Source organism: Carassius carassius, chromosome 43, assembly GCF_963082965.1.
Source record: "Carassius carassius chromosome 43, fCarCar2.1, whole genome shotgun sequence".
NCBI classification, from domain to species: Eukaryota; Metazoa; Chordata; class Actinopteri; order Cypriniformes; family Cyprinidae; genus Carassius; species Carassius carassius.
In genome coordinates, this window is record NC_081797.1 from 19,661,081 (window position 1) to 19,688,420 (window position 27,340).

General features: G+C 37.4%; 1 protein-coding gene across 2 annotated transcripts in view; it reads left to right on the plus strand.

Moving 5' to 3' along the window:
* LOC132124995 (ras association domain-containing protein 8-like) overlaps nucleotides 1-21,516 on the plus strand; it is a 41,366-nt gene extending 19,850 nt beyond the window's left edge. For both annotated transcript variants that reach the window (XM_059536192.1, XM_059536190.1), the window contains exons 2-6: nucleotides 14,626-14,784; nucleotides 15,893-16,752; nucleotides 17,863-18,037; nucleotides 19,174-19,260; nucleotides 21,271-21,516. In XM_059536192.1, the coding sequence (XP_059392175.1) occupies nucleotides 14,682-14,784; nucleotides 15,893-16,752; nucleotides 17,863-18,037; nucleotides 19,174-19,260; nucleotides 21,271-21,302 (1,257 nt within the window). In that variant the 5' untranslated portion in view covers nucleotides 14,626-14,681 and the 3' untranslated portion in view covers nucleotides 21,303-21,516. The remainder of the gene's footprint in view (nucleotides 1-14,625; nucleotides 14,785-15,892; nucleotides 16,753-17,862; nucleotides 18,038-19,173; nucleotides 19,261-21,270) is intronic.
* Nucleotides 21,517-27,340: the final 5,824 nt, after the last annotated feature.

Consider the following 27,340-nt stretch of genomic DNA (forward strand, 5'->3'; position numbering starts at 1 on the left):
AAGATGCACCAAGGAGACTGGCAATCATGTGAAAACTCAGTGTTGACGCTTTCCATGTCCCAAGGCTGTCTAAGTAATTATTTAGCAAAGCTCACATAATGAGAGTGAGTTCGCTATGCTTTGGTGGCCTTTACCCATATAAATATCCTCCCTTTGAAACCACAAGCTGTTTGCCACTGTTGCTTAGAGACGTTGCCTCAAAGTTCCCATCTGTGCCGCTTCTGCCGGGGAAGTCGTGGCCTAATGGTTAGAGAGTCGGACTCCCAATCGAAAGATTGTGAGTTCGAGTCCCGGGCCGGCAGGAATTGTGGGTGGGGGGAGTGCATGTACAGTTCTCTCTCCACCTTCAATACCACGACTTAGGTGCCCTTGAGCAAGGCATCGAACCCCCAACTGCTCCCTGGGCGCCGCAGCATAAATGGCTGCCCACTGCTCCGGGTGTGTGCTCACAGTGTGTGTGTGTTCACTGCTCTGTGTGTGTGCATTTCGGATGGGTTAAATGCAGAGCACAAATTCTGAGTATGGGTCACCATACTTGGCTGAATGTCACTTCACTTCACTCACTACTTGACTGCATAAGTAGACCAGCCATTGACTGGCAGTTTAATGCGTTACCAACAATGCCACGACCTTCTTAAAGACTTCTGCACAAACGCACTGTATACCATGACTTTAACTCTAACTTAGGCCAAGTCTTGTATTGGATCTGTATTGAATTATTTATTCTAGGACTGGGTATTGAATTAAATTTCAGTTTAATTTGACTTAAAGTTTTTTAGCAGAATTTAAGAGCTGAGTAGATCTTTATTGAAAGTTATATTGTGCTGCGCAGTGACACAAATTTCACAATTCAGTTTGGTTTCAATAAGGTGATCTGTCACAACACATTAAAGTGACAAAATGGTATTTGTTTACATTCTGTTATAAAATTTATGATTTAAAATGATTGCTTCTGTATTGAAAGGTTTATACTAGAGCTGGGTATTGATGCAAATGTCAGGATTCACTTCGATTTTGATTTCAATTCACAAACTTTTGGTTTTATTTCAGTCTAATCTTAATTTGATTCGATATCGATTCATTTGGGTTCCGGAACCAATTAAGTATAAACTACAGAGGGAACCCTATCAGTTGGAACAGTACTACAATATTAAAGGTTAAAATTAACAGCCGATTTTTCTACTTTTAACTCTACTCCAGTTAGTTGGAGCTGATTACTTCATCACCTTATGATGTTTACTTTGCGTAGTAACTAGTAGTAAAGTTAAAGAGATGATCAGTTCACATGCCTTTTAAACCAAAGAGGCTACATTGATCTGCCACGCCACATTAAAAAGCACAAAAATAGTATTGATTCTCTTAATTTGTATAAAATATTGACAAAATGTATAAACTGAGAATTATTTTCATATGCAGTAAAAAGTAACAAGCTCAAAGTGTGAAGCTCATTGCAATTTATTGGATGGGAGGTACAGTACTCTACAAATGTTTAGTGAAGTTTGGTTTATGCATCTACTCAAAACAACACATACCATAAGATTTTTGCATTTAAGAATGATGGTTCATCAAAATAAGAATTGGTAAAAGAAAAAAAAATCTATATTTTCAGTCGCGCCCTATTTTACACATGATTACAAAAATTAATACATTTTACAATGGTGAATATGAATAGGATTTTTATTTCTGTATCCCAACTGTTGTTCTTTTGGTGACAGAAACTGGTGTCGCCTCATCCACTCTTTTGGTGGGATGAAAGCCTTCACGGTGGATTTTCAGCTTCATTACACTTGCTGGAATAGTGATCTGGGATAGAGCTGGCAGGGAGATGTCAAGAATGCACACACTTTTCAATGCTCCCACACCAGGAATGTGATGTTTTGTAACCCAAGCATTCCACTAACGCTCTAACTGCGAATCAACACTGAGGTTTCCCGCCACAGGGACTGTATGCGTCACCTTAAAATTGCACATTCCAGACCTTTTCCAAACATTCGCTGAAACTTGAAAGGGCCTAATACAGACCCCTGACCTTCACCGGTGGAGGAATGTGGAAAAGTGATGAACGATCATGTTCCGGTATTGGTAGGGGTTGAATTTAACACAGTTTTTGAACCAATCTTACTCATACAGAGTAGCATTTGTCACCATTTAAATGAGCATGGACATTTGGTTGTTTGAATGAATGTTCAGCCCTCTTTAAACCACCACAATAAATCAGTTAGTAAAGACTCCTTGCCAAATCAAGTTTTTCTGCTGTGTAATATTGTGAAAAATGCTTCATTGAATCATGCCCATTTAAACCACAATATTTTAAAATAAACTGGGTCAACTTTGAATTCATGTTGACTTCAAGACGTTTCTCTTCAAAAGGAGTTTGATGGTGGATGTACAGTTTGTGCACCTGCTTTTATTTTAATATAGCCATTCGCAGTAGGTGCACCTGTTCTGTCTTACATTTGAAAATAGGGCAATGCCTCAGGACTTCCTTTGTTGGCGATCTGTCTTTTACACCACAGGCTTTGAGATTCATAATTTTGATAAATTTGGAACAGAATTCAACATTATAAAAAGTGTGGAACGCGGTTTTAAATATTTAGTGCAGCAGACATTTGAGTATTAAATAACTCATGAACCTGAAGTCTCATGCTGTACGCAAGCAAATTTGGAGAACGGAGTCTGGCTGTAAAGATGATGCATACAGTACACGGGCTAAATTTGGCACGGCTGTTTAGTAATGTCAGAAAACAGATACTCCTTATTTCATTTCCTCAGTGGAAAAACACATTTAATTGGTTATGATGAGCAGCAAAGCTCCACACAAGAGAAAATGATGTTTCTCTCTTCTAGGGCTTGTTGTACACGGCTAATGTTATTTTCTCTGCAGATTCCCTTAAGGTCCACTTATACCTGGACGGTTTCTCTCATGAGAAATGAAAACCGCCCACCTGTCTAAAAGACTGGAATTACAACCCATGCATTATACTTAATGTCTAACAGATTCTTGCGGTTGCACTCAGAATTGGTTTTCCAGATTATGACTCAGGATTGGCCTTAATTTGTGATCTTTATTTGCAAATTTCATTTAGCAGCCCAAAATGCTACTTCCCATTGGAGGCTTGACAAAAATGCTTGCCCACACACTTGCAGTCTCTCTCGCTCGGTGTTTATCCCACTTGTTGAAGCCGAGATAGGGATTTCTAGGCAGCGAGTGGAGACAGCCTCTTTTGTTTTCCCAGGCTGCCTTTGTTTCGGTTAGCGGTGAAGCCTGGTCACTTTTGGTGCCCTCAACATTCCTCTGTCTAAAGGCAAAGGGTCCGCACTCATAGCATTCATGCGGTCGGAGAAGGATAAAGCTGTATTGATCTCGTGTTTTGAAAAATCTGAATTTGTGCATTGGAAAAGCAAAGATGGCAATAAACTTTTAGATAGTCTGAGCTTAATTCCGTTTGAACAACCTACAGTTAGATTAATGAACAGTATTTTTTTATGACATACGAATTCTTAAGAAGTTGAGTCATTCTCAACAAGGGCGCCTCAGGATGACTTCAATTATCTAAAATATGATAAAACAACAAAAAATAAAGATGGAGAAATTATGTACAGTACTTGTACAGTAAACACAAACAAACTAAAACATGGTGATGTAGAATATTGTTGTGGACAATGGGGGATTTGAACAATAAATAAATAAACAAATATATTTGGCACTGTCATAAGCCGGTGTTCTGTCGATTTGTCCTACCCTGTCAGATTTTCCTACCTCCCACTAAAACGGTGGGTAGTACAATTCGACAATGAAAAATGCTACCTGTATTAACATTTACACCTACCACAACCCTAAACCCACCCTTACAGTACTGCAAATACAGTAATTATGTGTTATATTCCTGGTTGTAGATAGAAGGGATACAGCTACAGGAAACCAACAATAAATATTCTTTTTTACTAATTAGATTGTTTTTATTAAAGTCTACACCTACCCCAACCCTAAACCAACCCTTACAGTAATGCAGATACATGAGATATCGTTGTTTAGCATGAGAAAAAGGATGCAATATTGATGTGTGCATGCGCAGTAAACCCGGGTAGGAAAATCTGACGGGTAGGATAAAATGTCAGGACTCCGGGTCTCCCTCCAAAGTTGCGAATTTAACTTATGCACAAAATTGGAATATTGCAGGTGAAGGTGGATGCTGCTGTTTGGGAATGCAGTCGTTTAACAGTTATGGGTGGCAATTATACAGAAATACTTTGTCAGACTTTGCTCAGGCATTTCCGAATGACCATAACAACATTTCAGATGTTGTGGAGTGAGATCTGTCCACTGATTAGTCAGGATTTACCGTCCCATAGCGCAAATCCTCTTTTTGATGCGCTTGGTATGTAAATGTATTTCTATGAAATGTATTTCTATTTCCCATTATTCACATTAACCCTTTTTTGCACGAGTCAAAATCACCTCAAACGAGCGTAAAAACTTTTTTGTGAATGAAGGCATTTTTATTATAAATTGTGTTTCCATCACTCGATTCTGATGCGATACTTCAAAATGCACATAAAAGCCGGGGCATGGGAACCCAGCTATAGACTCAGTCCAGTTTTTGCATTTGTTGCTGGCAACAAGGCCATTATGAAAGAGTATCTGCTCAGGTTATGGGTGGAAGCACTCAATTGTATGTGGATCCGGCTGTAATTCATGCATGAAAGCAGTGACCCATTCACTTTTAGGTGCATGCTTGTTCAAAGAAGGCTAATCAGTCAATCAGAGAGGAAATGTGTACAAAAATGTGAACCACCAGCTGACTCACCTGTGATGTTGTTTGTGGGGGGCATGTTCAGGACTTGCCTGGAGTTGTTTGATGGTTATTTTGATGCAAGAGTGAGCCTACTGTAAATGGATGGGAGGTACAGTTGTTATCAGCTCTTTTGTTATTTCTAGTTTGTTATTTCCCTTCACAGTGGATGAGATTGGATTGGTGTTTCCAAGTGAAATGGGACAACATACTAAGCTAATCCATGCTTTATCACTAATAATAATACAACACATTGTGAACCAAACACAGGGAGCTAGCTAAGTTCAAAAAACATGTGTACAAAGAAGTCCAAAGGATATGTGTCCAGTGCATGTGACTTAAACTTTATCTTCAGCATAGTACGCATATATACAGATTATTGTACTGCGCATACTCTTTAGGACAGCGCTCACATGTGCCTTGATTTTTTGTTTTGTTTTTGCACAAATTAGGCAGCACTGAAACTAAACAAATGAAACATTTTATCATGCGTGTATTGTGTGCATGTTATCAAATGAAGTATACTTTGATATACTGTACTCAACTATATGCATATGCTAAGTAGACTTGTGCCGGTATTCGGTAATGCGATATATTGCGGTGATTAAAATGCACGATATTGTTATCTTGGGCACTTCTAAATACCGTGAATAAATATACATTACAAATTATTCAGAATTTGGGATGCAGTTTAAGAATATTATTCCCATCAGCTGCTTAAAATGCACAACATCGCTGTATGCTGCTTCAAAGAGCGCATGTGCTCTGATGTAAACAAGCGCGCATGAGAAGCACATGGAGGAACACATGAGACACGAGCTGATAAAAGCACATTCATTCTCTGACAGCAGATGGCGCTAAATGCAGCCCATACCCTGTAAACACAGTAAATAAAGCAGCTGTTACTTTCTAAATCATATTTAAATAATTTTAAATAACCATTCAGTTTTGGGTTTTCCCTATGGTGTTTATTACAGAGCCAACTACTAAAATATTTAGACTTAATCTTCAAACATTAATTTTTATCTTCAAACATTCATTTTTTGTATTTTTTTTTTATCTGGACTACAAATGTCCTAGATATTGTTTGAAAGTGTTCTGATATTTTATTGTTCATTCACACTTGACATTATGGTTTCATTAGTTAACATAAACTGCCAATGAAAAAATTATTCTGAACATTCATTAATCTTAGGTATTCCAATATTTAATAACACATTGTTAAAATTGAAAGTTGCAACCGTGTTATTCAATGAGCTAACTTGAACTAAAACTTGTATTTTTTAACAAAGATTAATAACTTCTATAGTAAATGTAGCTATTGCTCATTGTTTAGCTGTGCGTTTATTGAATGAGCATTATGCGATGTCCAAACTGATTACACTATATTTTGTAAAATCATTTTCTATTTTTAAGTAAATTTTAAGTCAATTTTTAAATCATTTTCATTTTCAAGTTGTTAAATTGTTTGTTTTATTTGTGATTATTTTTCTTCATTTTTTTTTTTTACTTTTATGTAAAGCACTTTGAATTACCATTGTGTACGAAATGTGCTATAAATAAACTTGCCTTGCCTTGAATGTTAATGCATTAACTAAGGTTAGCTAATGAGGTCTTCTTGTAAAGTGATACTTATTGTTTTTATAGTTCTTTTTCACTTTAATGTATAAAACATTTAACTTTTATATATTTTTCTGTATTGCTTTATTGTTTTAAATGTTAAGTTATTTTTGTTTATAAGAAAAAGTTATTTAACCTGTTATACTGTATTATGACCACTTTTTTTAAAACAAAATTCCAATACCGTGATAATACCGTATACTGTGATTAAAAGTATTATCAATTAACCGCAACAGGAAAATTTGATACCGGCATATCCCTAATGCTAAGTAATCATGTCAAAACTGAAGTATAATCTAGGCATTACATTAAAGATCCATTTTAAATGGCTTGACGAGAAAAGTTTTCCTTTAAATGTTGATAAATTTCCTATTGAAACAACTTCACACATGGGCCTGTAAAAATGTATTAGTTTGTCCCCAAGGTTTCACAGTCAAAAATAATCTGATGAGACAGAACTGCAACAAATTTCTTAGATGCAACAATAAATGTGCCAGCATTAGAAAACGATTGTGTGAGGGGGTTAAGAAAAACACACGCAACTCTAAAAATGTGTACAAAGAAATGTATTGGTTATAATGTCTGCCGATAAATATTTGGACAAGGATGAAACGTTGTCGTGTTAATTGCGTTAATTAGTTTTTCCACAAGGTGGCAGCACTAGCGGCACAATTTTTTCAGTCGAAACAGTAACTGATGAGACTGAACAATAACAAACTACTTAGATGCAACAATAAATGCGCCAGCATTGGAGAACGATCGTGTGATGGCATTAAGAGTTAGATGCAACTCTTAAAAACTCAAACAAATACATTTATCTGTCATAATATCTGGAGAAAAATGGCACAAACACTGGACGAGGATAAAACTTTGTAGTGTGCATGTTTTGAGCACCAGTTTGCACATATTATCAAATTAAATCTATCTGTTCAGCTATGCATATGCTAAGCATTTGCATCAAAAATATATGTACTACATGCTTTATTGTAAAGACCCAATTAAATGGCTTGATAATCAGTTTTCCTTTCATTGTTGATATAATGTCCTAATTTAGCAACCCTGTATTCTTTGCTCGCACATGCACCTTGAATTGTTTTGTGTTAATTCATTTGTCCACAAGATGGTAGCACTGGTGCCACCATCGTTTCACATGTGAAAAAGAAACGAATGAAACAACAACAAACTACTAAAGATGCAATAACAATAAAAGCGCTCGCATTGACAAGTGATTGTGTAAAGGGGTAACGAGATATGTACAACTCTAATTTTAATGAGTACAAATAAATGTTTTTTTTGTTGTGACATCTGGAGAGAAATAGCGCAAAGACTAGCAAGGATGAATTTCTTGCGTGCATGTGTTGTGCACAATATCAAATTAAGTATACATTGAAAGACTATGCATTCAATTGTACAACATATGTTAAGCTTTTGTATCAAAACTTAAGTATACTTAAGGTTTTACAATGAAAACCCAATTAAAACCCCAATTATATGGTTTATCAAGCACAGTTCTCCTTTCATCGTCGACATATTTCCCTGACACAGGAATTTGGCCATTAGCCATTTAGTTTACATCACATCTATGAAATATTAGCTACTTGTTATTGCTAGTCAGTTACAGTTGGTGTTGAGGGAGTAACATACTCTAGAGAGCATTGTCGTGGGTCAAATGTTTGGAACATGCCCATGAGTGCCCATTTTCATGACATGGCCAGATTCCTGGTTTGACCCTTTATTTGTGTTATTTTACACATGAAACATCCTTAGCCAGAAATCTTGCTGATGCATTGCTGCTGTGGGGTAGAGATGCCATCCTAATAAATCACCATTTGATTCATAATGTGTAGAGACAGTAATAATTCTCTCCGGACACTCCACGACACAATCCCTCTGGTTTCTCAGCACCGCATTCATTTAGTGATCATCTGCTGAGGAAACATTAAATCAAAGCCACACTACAGCTGACGGAGAGCTCTGTCCCACCCTGCCCTTGGATTTTACAATGTTTTTATTTGTTAAAGCTGCCGAAAATTAGACCTGTTAGGCCATGTGTTTGTGGCAGAGTAGGACAAATGTGTTCTCACTAAGGTATTTTTTAAGAAAGAGCTGTTGTTGTGTCTATATGGGGGCTGAAGATGACATGCACCATGGGAAATGTACACCTCAACAGCTGCAGCAGAAACAGTGTCTGTACTGCATGTGATGGGGAACAATGGCCTATTGTATGGGTTAGTATTGTATTGAACATGTGTAAGTTTGCTATGGCAAGTGATCTGTAAAATGTCTCAGACTGACATTTGACAAGATATGCCATTGCTTACTCTTTAAAAAATGTTGGGCTAAATACAACCCAGCTCTGGGTAAAATACGAACAAACCCAGCAATTGGGTTGTTTTCAACTAACAGTTGGGTTAAATGTTTAACCCAACCGCTGGGTCAAAATATCCCAAGTGCTGGATTTGTCCATATTTTACCAAGCGCTGGGTTGTATTTAGCCCAACATTTTTTTAGAGTGATGCCAAAATGTTTGCTAATAGAAATGTATTCGATTTAGCCCATATTGTGAAGACAAAACAAAAACTATCATTAATGAGCTTTACACACATTAGGAGTTTTTTTTCATCTTCTGAATTGTAATCATCCAAATAATATCTGGATGATTACTAGGCTAGGCGTTTGTTAGTTTTGCTAAGGAGTTATGTCTTGATAGGCAGTTGTAAGTTGTACATTGCTAAGGTTGTTGTTCTTGTTATTAGTGTTGCTATGTGGTTTTGAGTTTCAGTTAATGTGGCTGATAGGGTGTTCTGGATAGTTGCTAGGTGGTTGCTGGGATGTTTCGTCTTCGTCTAACTAGTATTAGTTTTTTGTGATATTGACACTGGTGACAAGAACTGATGTCAAGCATTTTTATATCATAAAAACTTTTATTTAAAGCAAAAGCAACTATATCAAGATATATATTGTTAGCGTGAAATAAAATCACTCATCCTGATTTAAAGGGACTGTAAGTAGGAATTACTCCCATCTAGTGGTGAAATTGTATTTTGCATTCAAACTAATTTTGCTCTCCAGCGCCTCGCTTTTTCAAATGCGTGTTGCATCTACGGTAGGTGATATGTACCAAAAAGCTTTGACAGGATGTCTTCTAATAGCACTTAGTTTTGGCGACGATGTTTTCTTCTCCTGTGGCGCGGCATATGTATGGTCCATAATAAGAATGCAATCCAGACTTTTAAACTTGCCGGTGCAGTTTCAAGCGCCTCTCACTGCTCTGCACCTGCGTTTCTGGCTCTGACCGAAAACGCGTTGTGGAAACGCGTTGGCTTAGTACTTTTTGTCCCTCTCTGCTATTATAGTTTTGCAAGATGGCGGAACTACATGGGAGGGCGGGAGAGGGGGAGGGAGGGGGGGGGGGGGGGAGGGAGGACTGCTGGAGCAGAGAAGCAGAACGCCTGTTCAGTGTTTCAGGTCAGTTTCATCTGTAAAGATGCTTTTTTGTCTTTGTTTTTTTTATTTAATTAATCAAGCAGCAGCACGTTGCTCATCAGTCATCACTCAAAATACTATATAAAGGACATCATTATTATCTTTTGCAATGTTACAGTAGTAATTTAGCTGAAAAAAAAATTCAGATTTTTTTTATAGGTTTAGGGGGAGCTACGACAGACAACAACACAACCCTTACGAAAATTAACATTTTAATATTTAACTATAAATCCAGAGAAAATGGTTACTATTGTTTAACTGTGATAACCAAAAATGTAAAATTATTTTACAAATGTATTTATTTAAAAATAAATACAAATCCATTTGCAAAAAACAAAACAAAACAAGGTTATTGTATAGGCTAATAAAAGCATGTTTAACTTTTGTAAGGGAAAAACATGACTCGTGTACAGTATTAGGATTTTTCTATAAAGATATTGTAGTATTGTAGAGTATTGTATTGTAAAGTATAGTTTTGTTCAATCTTGAGTATTAAAGTCATGAGAGAGATGGATAACAGGGCAAAATAAAGAGACTGAAGAGAAAAATGGAAGTGAAGGTGCAGTTCAGGAGAGAACTTTAAATTATTTTGCATGTCCCCAAATTAAAGATTTAAACCTTTTTTATGTCAGGTCCATACAAAAAATAGTTTTGTCCATGAATTTGTTTGTATGAGTTTGAATTTTTTTTTCCCAGTCTGCCCCTCCTGTTAATTAATGGCAAAGACATGGTTTCATTTACTACACATAAGCCTACTGAAGCTCGCAGTGTTTTCAACCTCTGCCATCTCAATATACTGTAGGAGTACACGAGCACATAAACAATTTCTAGAACTGCTCTGTGTCACTTCATGTGCATTTTACTTATTTTGAGAAAACTATCATCATATACAGAGACAGCTATTTCAAAAAAACACCAATGTTTCAGGAGTTTATTACACAGAATACGTCACATGCTTATTAGATAACTGTATTTAAGTTGATGTATATGCTTTTATTTATTATTCTTTAATTTTCACAAATTTAGAAAAGTAATCAAAAAGTACTCAAAAGTAATTAGTTACATTACTTTAATAAAGTAATTGAAAAAGTTACACTACTATTACATTTTAAACAGGATAACTTGTAATCTGTAACCTATTACATTTCCAAAGTAACCTTCCCAACACTGCTGACGACACAGACGTTGGCGGGACTCACAACGGTGTGCTAAGCGAATACGTTTTGTGAAGCGCTTCGTGTTTTCGTTTCACCACTGAATGGGATCCTCATCTGGTGGAATACATGGCTCCAGCAAGAACTGTTCCCACTCGTCTCGGCTGGACTCTCTGTAATCATCGCTGGAGAACTGGCTCAGCCTTTTCGGACGAGTGGGCATTGCATCTTCTTCATCGTGGCGACTGCATCCGCACCCCTCGCATCAAGGAAAATGTTCTGATAATGTTCAAAAAAGGTTTTTTTTCTTACTTCTCTCATGTTTTCATCGAGAAACCTGAGATGTTTGTGCCGAGGGTCTAGGGCAGACGCGAGAAGAGGAGTTTTCATTGTATTCTCCAAGTTAGCGGTGTTTATTCGTTGCTTGAGAGATGCCGCAACAATGTTCTTGAATTTGGTCACTTTCTGTGATTCTCCACTGCATATTTGAAGTACTAGAAGACCGCAGTTCTTTTAGGGGGCGTTCACATATCGCGTCTTTTGCATGCTCAAGTTCGTTATTTCCAATGTAGGCGCGCGGTATGCGCGCTCATAATGGAAGCGACGCGGTCGCGATGCGCACGCGGTGTGACGCGGTCCCGTTTTTTCCAGGCGCGTCCGAACAGCATCGTTAAAAACATCTCAACTTTCAGAATGCCGCGAGCGCACCGCAGGTCATGTGACAAGAACTAAACATTCAGCTTCATCCTTTCCCTTAACAACGTTGAAAGCTCATCCAAGATGAAGGAACAGCTGATCATAGCTGTATATGGATTGCCATTTTGAAATAAATTTAGTAGCAGAGCTACTGAAAGCGATTTTTTTTGTGCTGCAAATCCATTTATCCTTTGCTGAAATTTCCGCGTCTTCATGGAGAGAACGCGTCGCCTCAGGAGCGCTTCTGCCCGAGCGCTTTGGAAAGAAGAAGAAAGCGCCGCGCATAGCCTTTTCCACACCTTATTAGGCGCGATATGTGAATGGCCCCTTAATCATTCATTAATTATTTTTTGCTTGCATACACCTTCAAATATGCCGTGGAGAATCACAAAAAGTGACCAAATTAGGTTTTATTGTGAACTATTTTTTTTTTTTTTTTGCGAAATTCGAATATCATTTTTATTTATCGAATAATTAGAGCAGAACGAATATTCGAATGTTCGACTATCCGTGCACATCCCTAGAACGATAATAGAGCGCACAGCATTGGTTTCAATAAGAACAGCTGGCTAAAAGCATCTGATAATACTGTTAAGAGAGCGCACCATGCCTGCACAGTGTGCTTGCTCCTCAGGACGTTTTTCTCAACAGCCCGCAAAACATAAAGAGGATGATGAGAGAGAGGAATGGGATAATTCCAGTAATCATAGCTTTTGGAGGACGCACTCAGAAGGGAGGAGACAGGGAAGTTACAGATGTGTCTGACTCTGGGGTGGGTCTGCATATCTGAAGCAGTGGGTCTGGACATGTGCAACTGATTGTATGTGAGAGATGGAAGTTAACGGATATCAACGGATCCATTATCCAACTTATAAAGGAAACGAATGCTATTGTGGCATTATTCCTATGAAAATGCATTCCTTAAATGACTCTGGCGTGTTCTTGGTTCTTGCTCCTTTGACTTAAATTTTCTTCATTTTCTTTTACGCACGACTTTAAGGCCTGAAGATAGGACATCCATCACTGGGTTTTTGGCAGCTGCTAAATGGTCCGCTTAGTAGCTTAGTGCTGCGATTAAATGTTTTCATTAGTTAATGCGGTAGACTTTACCATAGAATTTCCTCACAAAGGGTGTAATATACAGCAGTCAAAGTGCACAGAACCAACGTGTTTCATTGATATTAATCTCACAAACAGCGGTTCATTGAGTATCTGCATGGCTGAAACGTACGGATATTACATCTTACCTTAGCAGTGCCATCTGTTCCTGCTGGAGTCAGACACACACGCAAGAACATGCCGTCTCTGAACAACTACATTCTGCCTGTCTGTTCCCCTAAGCATTCATCTGCCAAGATGCCTTTGAAGAGAGCCAGCAGTGCATTTAATTGGCACAGAGCATTGAGTCCATCAACCGTTCTGCTAATAATAACTCTTGAAATTTGCTTTCCCACTGGTGCTGATGTTCAGTCACAATTTCATGTCTCATGGCTGGAAATCCTGCAGGGTTTGAGCAATCAGGTAAAAACAACTCCAGTACAATATGGCAGTTTTCTTCATGGATGTATTTTGGACCTTATATGATGTGTTCAGATGGGCAGTTTGATCATTTTTTTTCTACTCAAGTTCTCAAATCAACTCCATAGGTGAATTTAACTAAGTACTTGAGTACATAGGGGAGGGTGAACCAACACTAGGGTAAGGCTAATAGCAGCCAAATCTATAAACATCATAAATCTGTCTTTTTATGCAAGAACCAGACACAGGGATCATGTAGGCAAAAAAAAAGTTTAATGGGAATGAGTTTTTATTTAATGTGATTACAATTTAATTAAAACATTAGAAATCAATAATTATATAATGTTTCCTTCCGACGTTTATTCAAACTGTGAATATATTATGTACAGAAATCACATTATCACTATTTTTGATCTATCGCACTCTTCAAAAGCACAACCACCGTTATAATCACTGAAGCTGTTTACACTGAAATGAATCCCTTACTTACATTGTATGTGCATCTGCGCTTTGTTTATGATGAGAGAATTCCTGGAATTCAGTCATCGAACGTGTGTGCATTCAACAAAGCTGATGAGTTTCAGCGGTGACTCATCAGAACACCTCTGATTGGCCACTGCATTCCTAAACTCAGCAGAATTGTGTGTGATTGGTTAAAATGCGCAACACTATAAAAACACCTAAAATTAAATATGGCCGAACATGAGCAAATCTTAATTTAATGCACAGTCAACACTTTCTATTTATTTACACATTTTCTTTGCAACGGACATAATAGATTTAATTTGTTTGTGCAGGGGCACAATTTTAGTGGCATTTTTACCCCAAGACACAGTGGCCAAGCCTTACACACACACCGCCTATTCTTAAGTATAGGGCTGTGCGATATGGACAAAAAAAAAAAAAGATCGCGATTTCTTTTATCAATTTACCGATTTCAATTTTAATCACGATTTTGACACACATAGACCTGCTTTACAGTCATAAATGAATTCAATATGAATTTGAAACCTATTTCCAAAAGAAAACCAATGAGAGCTTTATCAAAAAAGTTTTAAGTTTTAACATATCTCTAGAACCGACATAAGTCAAAATAAAAAAAACTTTATTTTATGACGATTTCGATTAATCCCACAGCCCTACTTGAGTATTTAAAGTTGGGACTGGGGATTCCTGCGAAATGTTTGGTTAACAATTGTCTGTCATGGATGTCTTCAGCCACTATATTGCATCTTGTAGACTTGTATGATCACATTTAGAATCAGACATGTTAGTATAACTGAAAATGATGGTGAGTTTTTGATTGTTCTCAGACATATTTGCATTAACTTGTCACCACTGCTGCTTTTTCTTTTCAGAATCCAGACGTTACCATGCATTGCTGATGTGAGCTGATCTGTGTTCAGTGTCTCTGATGGAGCTGAAAGTTTGGGTGGATGGAGTTGTACGAGTGGTTTGCGGCTTGTCAGAAGAGACATCATGTCAGGATGTAGTCATTGCACTCGCCCAAGCCATTGGTAAGAACCTCTGAGAAGGAACTTTAGGGGGTGAGGTTAAACAAGGGTTTTTCAAATCCGATCCTGGAGGGACACCACTTTGCAGAGTATAAAGTGCCCCTATTATGCAATTTTTAAGGTTTCTAATAAGAGTCTCCAAATATAGGTTTGCATGCAAGATTAAAGAACACGTTTGTTTTATCAAAATATGCATTTAATTTCACATAATTCTCCAATGATTCTCAAATGATTCATTTGAAGCAGTTCTAAGATTCAGTCGTTCTAAACCTCTTCTTTCTGTGAGCCAGCTCTTCTCTGATTGGTCAGATGGCCCTGTCTGTTGTGATTGGTCTACTGTGTACACCGCGTGAACGCTCAAAATGCTCAAAATAAAATATAAACATCTATTATTTTTCATACAGATTGCGATTCAGTTGGTTCAAATAAACTGGGTTCTGAGCCATTTTTCAAGTGAATCTCGCAATAAACTCCCCAAGATTAGAGAAGCAGTCATTATTTAAATTATGAGATCGAGGTTGGGTCAAGTTTTTTTTTGTGGCCGGCCAGCGTAGAACATAGGCACACATTATGACTTGTAGTCATCACAGAAATGGGATTCGAATTACTAATGACTCATTTACGCTTTTTGGAGTTGATTCTTTCTTTTGTGAGACTAAGTTGATTTCCCTTTTAACTTTGCAGATCGTTTGCTTTCACATACAGCTACATTACACACTGCATGAAAGGCAGTATTCAAAATGGCATAATACTTAATTCTAAACCTAAATAAAAACCAAGCAGTCTTATGTTCTTCACAGTTACTAATAAATTACAGGTACGTAAGCTTGATAAGGGTTCAAAGTTAAACTCTGCAAGGCAGTGGCCCTCAAACCTCAGACTTTAGGAACCTTGGGTTAGATGTTTAAAGAGCTGGGCTAGTAACCAGTAGGTTGTAGTTTAGAGGCCCACAAAGTGGTGGTCCATGATCCCTTGCCATAATGGCCTTCAGTAAGACACTTGAAGTAACCCTAGGACAGTTCCCCTAGATCCAAGGGGATTGTCCATGTAATAAGAATACAAATAATGTTCAACACATTTTTGACTTTAACTACCCCTGTGTTCTCTTCAGGCCAGACGGGTCGTTATGTTCTCATTCAGAAACTGAGGGACACCGAGCGCCAATTACTGGCCAATGAGCGCCCACTGGAGTCCCTGGCCAAACTGGGCCAACACAGCAGCGAGGTGCAGTTCTTCCTGCGGCGGACCGGTCCCAGTAGCAGTGAAGAGCAAAGTCTGCACAACCACACCCTCCCTCACTCCAAGCCGTCCACATCAGAACTCAAACGGGGTTTGCCGAAGAAATCTTTTACCTTCAACTTGGGCCCCTCCAGTTCTCCCCATGTGAAAACTAAGGACTCTCGTAAAAAACCCTCTCCTGAACGGAGGGCGTTCCCAGATCCACACACCCAGTATCTTCAGGGGCCATCTAAAGAGGAGGTGCTCCAGCATGTTCTCCAGCAGCGGGAGCAGCTACGTGCCCTCGAGTCCCATTTGTTGGCTGTGGACAAGGAATGCAAGACTTGGGAAGAGTCGTCTGCTGAAGAGTCATCCCTGCAGGCAGAGATGGAAGTTTTGGAGAAGACCCTGTGGAGGAACCAGCAGGAGTTGGTGGACGAGGAGTTCTGGGAGGAGGAACTAAGGATAGAGACCGAAAGGGAGCGTGGGATGAAGCGGTGGATAGGAGAGCTACATGCTAAACTGGATGATTGCGGACAAAAGTTGCACGAATTCAGCACTCGCGCCATGCAGCTTGAGGAGGACATTCAGAGAGAAATGCTACAGGTGGACTTGCCCGCCCAGTCCGATTCAAAAGACTCTTTAGGGGCAGTTGAGGCAGATCTTCAAAGTCGACAAAAGCAAGGGGAGGAATTGAAGGCGGAGCTTTTAGAGCTTGAGAAGGCTTTGGGGAGGGCGGAGACTCTGCTGAAGGTAAGCAGAGAGGGCGTGGCCCTGGAGAGAGGCTTGTAGCTGTTGGCTGCAAATGCAGGAGGGTATTACGGTCCCCTCTGTGGAGGTGCATGATCAATGAACTAAAAAATTTGGAAGCAAACAAAGGAACCCATCTTTTAAAATTATTTCACACTCAGAACTGTGAATTCTGCCTTCTCTGTGCACAGAAACAAATATTTTTATTTGCAAAGATTTATTTTATTTCCTGTGCATTTTATGCCTTGAAAGGACAAAATAAAGATGTATACCCATTGACCGAGTTTCTTTTCCTGCTGGGCATGCATGAATTTCAAACGGTACATAATTATGCACCAGCCTTAGTTTATACGAGCATTTCAATATTTCAGATTTCCAGTGACTTAAATCAAAGACTTGCAAGTCTGTGAAATTGTTCTATACTATTTTATACCACAGTGCCACTCAAAAGTCTTCCTTTATGTGTTCTTCCAGCTAGCAAGGAAATCAACCATGACTAATCGGGTCTTACATAATCATAATCTACTCCGTTTAGACAAGTCATGCATGCAAATTAGGTTGATCTTCATTCTTCAGCAGAGCATTGTGAATTATCGTAGTTTTCAAATGGTGATTACTTGAGTCACATTCCTTGTGGTTACCATTGACTTGTCTTGTTAAAACAAATGAAACCTACAACCAGAAAAGTGTCAAAGGTACCCATATCATAGAACAAATCCTAAGATTACTGTAATCAGTGCCGCAGGGCAGACTTGCTGCCTTGGCTGTTGTTGTAGTTGTTAAAACATGACCACCTTGTGACGACTGATAGAATTACAACAAAGAAGAAAACAAAGATAAATAGTTGAAGAAGAAATAGTTGGTTATTTTGTATTCAGACAACACACACAATTCAAGGGCTTACAGGGAGTGTTTAAAGGTACTAATCACAGCATTGTGGCTAAAATGTATAAATAAAAATATATTCTAAAATGTATACAACAGTAAGTTGTCGGCCATATACTACAATATAAAAAATATGATAATGTTTAATCATTCGTATTCATAATATAAAAATAGTATTTTATTGTAGTAAGCAGGCTGTTTGTGAGTGTCTGTTCTCTCTGTGTGTAGGCTAAGCAGGAGGAAGTGGAGGAGTTGAATAAAGAGCTGAGACAGTGCAATTTACAACAGTTTATCAAGCAGGCTGGAGCCCTGCCGACTCATACTCAAGCCCACACAGACCTCAGTGAACACCCAGAACAACTGGACCTGACTCAACAACAGCACGACACACACAAATACAGTGGTATGGCCTACACACACACACACACACACACACACAAAATCTACTGCAGGTACATATACCTAACGGAGTAGAGAAAAATAAATTAATAATGGAATACTAGCATACTGTGTACTGCATACTAGTTTCATTTTGTGTAGTACCATAGTGTTTATGCACACATACGCACACATTTTCAGTACACTTCAAATAACCAAATTATTTACTACAGTTGTTATAATATGCATTATACAGAATGCACTCAGTGGAATACTGTATCCCATAATGCAATCTGCTAGACTTGACCCTCCATTTTTGATGTACAAAAATGAACTGCAAACATATGATCATGCAGGTTTACAATGGTAGACTTTAAAAAGCATGCTACCTTACTCTTACTATTTCTAGTATTACAGTATAACCTGCACAATATTAAAATACTAAAAATGAAACCATAATCACCTGATAACTGGATGATGCTTGAAACATTTAACGTTAAGAGATGAAGTGACATTGTAGCATACTACGGTTTTAAATGTTTATACTCTCATAACACACAATGTTTCACATGCTATTTTTAAGTAGTAGTCAGTACTCTGTATATACTGCCAGTATCCATACAATGATAGATTGTCGCATTTTTTTGTTTTTTTTTGTTTATGCATATTTATTTAGAAAACATCATCCAGTCGTCGTGAATTTGTTTACATTTCAATTTAGTGTCAAAGGGATAGTTCACCCAAAAATGAAAATTCTGTCATTAATTATTAATCCTCATGTTGTTCCAAACCCTTAATACCTACTACGTTTATAGTAGTAAAATATCTTAATGTGTGTTTGGAGATGAACGAAAGTGTCTTACAGGTTCGGAACGACACGAGTGTTCGTAATTAATGATATAATTGTAATTTTTGCGTGAACTATCCCTTTAATACTGTATGTCTTATGTAAAAAAAGAGATGCTAAACATCTCAGCTCATTTCTTACACTGGAAATAGAAAGTGCATTGCATTGTGGGATACAATATACCTTGTAGTGATTTCTGGTGTATACTGCATTTTATTTCATGCATACACATTGCATACTGAAAAATACTGTAAGCTTATTATATGGCTAGTACAGATATTTGTGTTTACATGAACTTATGTTGTTTCCCACAGATTCGCCCCCATGGCCCTCTGTCAAGCAGTTCCTGGGTCACCCGCGCAGCCTGCAGCGCCCCCTGGTGTCCGGCCTGAACCCTGAGGGTGTGTATGTGTGACAGATGCTTCCCCGCAGCCCTTTCTGGGTGAAGGTGCCTGCATGGGGGCCCTCTTCTGAACAACATGCCTGATTATTGTAGCACTTTAGCTGAAAGGCATTGCGTCAACTGATCTACGCAACTTAACCATATAGTTCAATTCAAAACTATATTTTCAGTCGCTGTATATTAGTGCTATTAATGTACAGTGTATGCTAATTTTGTCTGTAAATGTTGATGTTACATGAGGTCAGTATGTAGTGCCTTTCAAAAAGAAGTGTTACCACAAGCTGTGCTCTTCAACACTTTAGTTTAAGGGGTGTGGGCTGGTCACAAATCACATCTTGACAAGCTGCTAAAAACTTTTGTTGGAGTCGAGATATTCTCTTTTTCTTTTTCTTCTTTACGCTCTTCTGTCCCAGTTTGGTGTCCTTACTGTTTTGCTGATTGATAGTGCAGCTGTGTGTGTGTGTGTGTGTGTGTGTGTGTCATCAAAGGGATAGCCCCCCCCCCCCAAAAAAAAAACAACATTTCTGTTATGATTTTCTTGGTGTTCCTAACCTGTGTGACTCTTCAGTTCTTGAAATGTGAATTAAGACATTTTGAAGAATGTTCAATTTTTGTCAATCACTTACCCGTAAAAGCTTTGTTCATCTTCAGATCATGGTTTAAGATATTTTGGATGAAAACCGGGAGGCATTCTTTTCTTGACCGTGTAACTTACTTGGCAGTCAATGGGACAGTCTCAAGCCTCCCGGTTTTCATCCAAAATGTCTTCAATTGTGTTTGAAGATGGACGACATGGGGGTAAGTGATTAATGACAACATTTTCATTTTGGGGTGGAGTAACCCCAAATAAATTTTAAGAATATTGTTTTGAGGAACTGAGACCGAAACGTCTTTAAAACAATCTTAAGAAAAAAGATAAAAACGTTCTCAAATGTTCGAATAACCAATGTTTTATTTAGAAACTATCAGGATTTTAATTGAAAGAATGTGTTGTAATTCCAGCTGCTGTCTATCATATGCATTCGAATGGGGGGGAAAGCAGCAGCTTGAACATTCTGCTAAATATCTCCTTTTGTGTTTTACTAAATAAAGGCAGTCATATGGGTTAGGACATCATGAGAGTGAGTAAATGATGACAAATCTTCATTTCTGGGTGATCTATCCCTTCAACAGTGACGGGATGGCTTTGCTGTGTGATAGTACCGCTTCTCTTCTTAGATAACACCAATTTAGCTCAACCAATTACCAAACAAAGCTTCATTTTGTTCAGTCTGTGGTGTAAAAAGGTTGCATTAGCAATTAAAGAAAAACACTTCAGCAAAACACGGTCAGGTCAAAGTTTCCTAATAATTTTGGTTCCCAAATTTTGATCGGTTTATCTGATAGTCCACTGCATGAAGAATATTTGGGTATAATATCTTACACAGTCTATGTATAATATGCATCATAGTTCACTGTATTTTGCTATCATCACTAACAGAAATAAACTATAGTGTCTTACACTTACTAGTATAAAAATAAATAAAAATTATGTCTGGTGTCTGCTTAATTTTTGGTTTGACTGTACTTTCAGACAATTACAAAACTGGACTGAACTGGAAAGTTGGAGCAGTTGCTAACTACATTATGCTGACGGGAAATTTTCCCATGATTACATTTTCTTTGCATAAATAACATATAAATGACCAAGCCTCATATTTTACTAGATGTTTATCCAGTGATCGATTGCTCTTCTATTTCGAGACACACTCTAATTGTGAACCTGCAAAGTAAAACTGCTGGAACGTCTTTTTCTGTATTTGTTATTTCCAAAGAACAAATAGCATCAAATTGATGACTCCCACATGTTATCAATGCCTTATATATTCATTATACGACTGAGAGCTAAAGCTCAGGGTTCATACACCGTAGAGTGAGACGTTTGGTTCTGTTTTCTCTCGGCTGTGTGTGCATGGGAATGTGTCTGACGTAGTTTTGTTCTTATCATGCTTTTCTATGTGTCTTGCAGTCCTGACTTCACGAGAATCGTCTTGGCGGTAATAAAGCTGACGCACAGGGCTAAGGATTTATAATGACTTTCTGCTTCTATTCAACTGCCTATATAACCGTTTATGTTATATATTCACTGTATTTATGAATTATATATTCACTACTTTTTGGTACATTTCAAAATGTGTAAAATATGTGCATATTTTACCTCGAGAACTTTTACTTTTGTCTATGTATTTAAGTACAATAAAGACTGTGTCTCTGATGTCTCGTTCCTCTTTTGCTGTTTAATATTACTGATTCAGATTTGAAATGATACTTAAACTGGATTAATAATAATATAAATGTTAGGGCTACGATGAGTATTGATTTCACACACCTGCCGCATGCCAGGGTTAATACCTAATAATATCAAAATGAATCTCCTTCCGGATTAAAATGCAAATTTGAGTAAAAAAATAAATGAAATAAATAGTCAATTATCAGATTTTCATACTCGAGCTGACCTATAACCTCTACAAATAAGTTATATATATTATTAAACAAATATTTTAAAATTTAAATAAAATTTTATGCATTTAGCAGACGCTTTTATCCAAAGTGACTTACAGTGCATTCAGGCTATCAATTTTAACCTATCATGTGTTCCCAGGGAATCGAACCCACAACCTTGCGCTTAATAGTGCAATGCTCTACCAATTGAGCTACAGGAACACTTTATTATACTTATATAAGTATTAATTAATCTTAACATGCATATTAGTTCATATACTTCTATATTACGTTAAAGTTATTTAATATGTATAATATAATATATAATTTTTTTTATCTGCAAAAATGTGCATATTATAATTGTCATGTACATTTTATTTACTGGACTTTTATTAGAACACATTATTTATTCAAGTGACCAGAAATAAAGAAACTCAAACTGGCCTAAAGTCAATAAAAATACACGTTTGATCACACGATCTCTCTCTCTTCATATAACTCCCGTCATGTTTTTCTGAAAGTCTTCTTTAAACGTGTCTGAGATCTTTGATACAGTAGAAGCCCAGTGAATCAGGCAGAAGTGGTTGTCTGTTCAGATCTCATGATGAACTATAGCAGAGTGGATTATGAGGATCAGATCCAGTAAGTGGGCCAAAGCCACTAACAGCAGCTCTTCACACACACACGATGATCACGGTTTCCTAATATCCTCCATACATTACAAATCCAGAACTGATTTATAAGCTATTTAATATCTATTAAGAGGCAGGATTATACACTTCATGGAACTCAAAACCCAAAATGTAACTATAAACCACTTAAATCATCTGAGATTTACATTGTATGAAGTGTTGTTTGTTCGCCTTTTCAAAAAAAGAGCTTGGATTAAAGAAATTATCAACACTTATTTTGCACAATCACACCATATTTTGTTAATAAATGTATGTTTGTATTATGAAACATCAGATTTGTAACTGATTGTTTTGTTATAATGTATTACAATATAATGTATTCTGCCACATTAGGATTTGTTTTTTATTATCTACAGCGATATCGTTGACTTGATTGCAAATAAATGCACAGACACTATTTAACTGAACAGAGATGACATAACTGAATCCAATGATGAACTGCCTTTAACTCTCATTTTGCATTATTGACACACTGTTTTCCTAATGAATGTTGTTCAGTTGCTTTGACCCAATGTATTTTGTTTAAAGCGCTATATAAATAAAGGTGACTTGACATTGACATTAATATAATATGTAACATTTTCTTTTTTTAGATTTTATTTGATATATTATAATGTAATACGATATAGTGTGTACTGCCACATTAGGATTTAATTTTTTTATAAATGAAAACCATTTCTTTCTTTTTAATATTTTATAACCTTTAATATTTTGTCTCTAAAATCAAGTTTGTGCAAACATTGAGATTTATATAATATAAAGTATACTGTAACATCAGGGTTTATTTTAAATAATATAAAATAATATTGAAAACATAAACATTTATTAATTAATATTTTAAATGGAATATATATGTATATATATATATATTTTTTTTTTTTCTTTACCAAATGAAACATTTTAGATTGTTAATAATTTTATAATTTAGTGTTGCGCCATTTCACCCAAAATTGCACAACTATGTTTAATATTTTGTTGCTAAAAGTGCGTTTTATAGATTTATTTTCTATCTTTTTAGATTTTATATATTTCCTATTATATAATGTAAGGAATAGAGAAACAATTACAATCTATTTGATATATTTTATTCAATAAATATTTTCATACTATAATGCAATATAATACAATTGGGTGCCACATCATGAAATCACCAACACACTGAAAAAGTAAAACATCCACTAAAACACTTTTACTGTATATATATCTATGATACCTGTGATCAGATCAGAACGAACGTTGAATTATTACCATGATCAATTAAAGCGCAGCTAACAGGCCGAGGGCATTTCACGTGACGCGTCAATATGAGTCAGAGCTGTTTACACAGTCACCGTTTCTGGATTTGCATAACTGTACAAGTTCAAAAGTTCAGAGCTGCTGATTACGTGCACTTTAACGCTTCATTTCTTAGCACATGTTGCATGGGATTCGAACCCACAACCTCTGGGTTCGAAGCGCAGTGCTTTACCATCTGAGCTACAGGAACAAAAAAATTAAGGATGGGATGAGGCCCAGAAGAGTCCCTCTGGGGGCCGTGTCCGCCTCGGGACGCTCCGGTGAGACGCTGAGGACAGCCACTCATCCAAAAGCTGGTTAGCCGCTGTCACACGCACAGTGGAGTGGAAAACAGGCGCAATGTGCGTTAGTCAGTGGCTTACCTGCTCTCAGAAATCACAGGATCTGAAGAAGTCCGGGATGTACCTGTAAACATAAGAAAGTTCACTTCACAGCTCCTGCACCTGGTGTCTTCTTTATCATCATTTATTAATGTATGCTAATTATATGCTAATTATATGAAAATTATATGAGGTACAATACAAACCGATATCACCTATTTCTCGACCATGAGGCCTCGGTGAAACGGTTGAATGTGCTTTTAAATACAAATAAAGCTTTTATAAATCACATTTTGTTAATATAGGTCTCCATTTTTATTTTTTATTTATTTATCACTGATGGTGAAATATTAATGGTAATGTAATCACTGTATTCGTCTCAAATACAAGGAAAACAGAGCAGAAATGTTAAAGGATTAAATTATGAAAGCATGTCAGCTCATCTTGTTCAAATAAATGCAGTAATATTATTTTGACAGACAACTGAAGCAAAAAGCCACACTTACTCACCTCAACTTCCCAATAAACCCGTTAGTTACTGGGAGAAGAGAAAAATCTGACTGTCCTTAGTTGGTGTTAATTAAAGCACACGAGGCTAGAGCTGTTTTCGTCAAAGAAAATAATTTCTCAAGTATTATATTGAGGATAGTGCGCTCCAGCAGCACAAGTTCAGCTCACTTGCGCTATCTCTCCCAACCCTGTCCACTCCCCTGCAACTGCAACCTGACCTGCTTATGCAAATCAGTGCTTGATTGACATGGCAGTCGGCCAATAGCTGGCCGAGCTCCTCGCTGAAAGCCCGCCTATTAAATTGAACTATCGAATTACAGCGTCGCAGGGGCTTGACTGTGCGCGTCAACGGTTCGGTGGGTTTTTCGGAGTTATAGCGGGGAGCGGCGCGTTCGGTTTTGCACGTCGTACTTTAGGAATGAACCATTTTCGGCGCACTTATTTGCCGCTTTTCTGACGTGTTTCTAGACATTTACGCGTCATGCTTTGCACTTTGATTTTCGAAAGTGGAATCTGGTGTAAAAATTGCTCTGTTGATACAACTGGGCATTGTTTTGAAGTGTTTTAGAAAAAAAAGAGCTCCCCCCGCTCGTCCTGAAGGTGGTTGGGCTCTGTATAGTAAAGCCATGAAGCTAGTGTGGATGTGCACGTACGAAGCATGACCAGAGACAGAGAGAGAGAGAGAGAGAGAGAGAGAGAGAGAGAGAGAGAGAGAGAGAGAGAGAGAGAGAGAGAGAAGGCATTTTGAAAATTAGAATGGCTTTTTATTCATTATTTTTTATGTAAGCTATAACATAAGGTTGAGAATTTTGAATAAAAATATAAAGATATTTACAGTTATTGTGCAGTTTTCCAGTACAGGGAGGGCATGTGTGGCACTTTTCAAAATAAATGTTTAATTTAGATGTAATAAATATACATACATGAAAAAATATATAATAAATATAATTAGCTTTACAAATAATTAAAGAAAGTAGTAAAAAGCTGATTAGGGAATGGCGACTATGGAGCCCCTAAAGAGACATGAAGATGGGGGAAAATGAGACTTGACCTATCGCGCTATTTGTGCGTAGTTGGACGCTTGAACATTTTGAATTTATTCGCTTCATTTGCGCGTCAAGTTCACTTCACAACAGATGTGAATTCGCGTCATGGGAGGCCCTTCTGCCAGTTGAGTTCACACAGCATTGTGATTTTAACCACCATTTATTCAGATAATTTTCAAAATATTACTGTTATCGTGTCATGAAATTTAGTTTTAAAAGTATTTCAGGCGAGAATGTAGTGGTTTAAAACTCAGATCTGCTGTTTATTTATAAAGACAGCGCCTATTTAAAAATGCGCAAAATTTCGCCAAAGTTCTGATTTTTCAACTTGCACGATTTGCGCGAATCACGCGTTTCGTGCGTCAAAACCAGGAGGGAAGGAAGTCGACCGGAAGTTGAAGTCAGCCGCATGCCGCCATCTTGTAGCAGAACTTCACTTGCGTTAGCATGCCATTGACTCCCATTCATTTTGGCGTCACTTTGACAGCGAATAACTTTACATCTGAGGCGTTTAAAGACTCCATTTGTCCATTATTTATTTCTAAAGATACACGACAATGTATAAAGGGCTCCATTACCTTCTATGTTACATTATGGCCCCGTAGAAACAGTTTTTTATAAAAATAGGCTAACTATTGCGTCATAACCACTCGACTCTCTGTCGCACAGTAGAGAAATTACCGTACAGACAGGAGGAGAAGCTCGCAGGCAATCGGGGAGATGTCAAGAAAGAAGCCCATTTTAAAATACTATACAAAATAATTAATCAGAATACTTACTCCTGCTCACTCACGCCAAAGAACTCCCCGCTCAAGCTCGCCGTCTCTGCAAGATTAACGATGGCAGTTTGCACGCACAGCTACTAGAAGATTTACATCTGTCAGACAGGTTGCTGACTTCATCAAGCTTAGTTTGAGTCTGCGCGTCAGAAACGGAAGTGCTAAAAATCGCTAAAAATGGGCTTCACTTGTCTCAATTGAGTTCCAATGGGGTCGCTGTGTCCATTTCTTTTACTGTCTATGGTCAAAACGGCAGAAATGCTCAGTTCGCGCCGCAGGTTGTCTAATTGCATCTTTGCATTGACTTAACATGTAAATCACTCCCACTAAACGCTTCATTCACGTCTGGTGTGAAAGCACGATTACTGTTCTCTATTAAAGATCAGTGGACTAGAAGATAAAATTATTAGTGCTTCTGTGTTCACTAGCAAGACTTTTACATTCTCTTTTTACATTCAATTTTGCATTCCCCAATACCTTTGCATTCGCTCGCATGTGGAAGAAAAAAAATTACATTCGATCTCAAATTTTTTTTGTGTGAGTTTTTTTTTGCATGTATTGCGTTCTCTCAAGAAACTTTGCATTATTTTTTTTCTCTCATACCTTATTACTTTTATAACAAAGCTTGAGTGAATGTAACACTTGTCAAGGAATTAAAATTTGAGGGAACAACTGTTTCGAGAAAGAATGTGAAGGTTTTGTGCGAGAATGGAAAAGTTTTGTGAGTGAAAACAAAATTTATCCGAAGTATGCAAACTTTTGCTGGAGAATTCAATTGTTTTGTGAGAAAGCTTAAGTTTTATGAGTATATTTTTTCTTCCCATCTTATTTTCATCTCACCATGTCCCATTAGGGCCTGGACCAGTCAATGTTGTGAATTAGGTTCATTTAGATAATTTTTCATGCTTACACTGATAAATAAACAGTTTAATACTAAAATGAATGCATAATTTA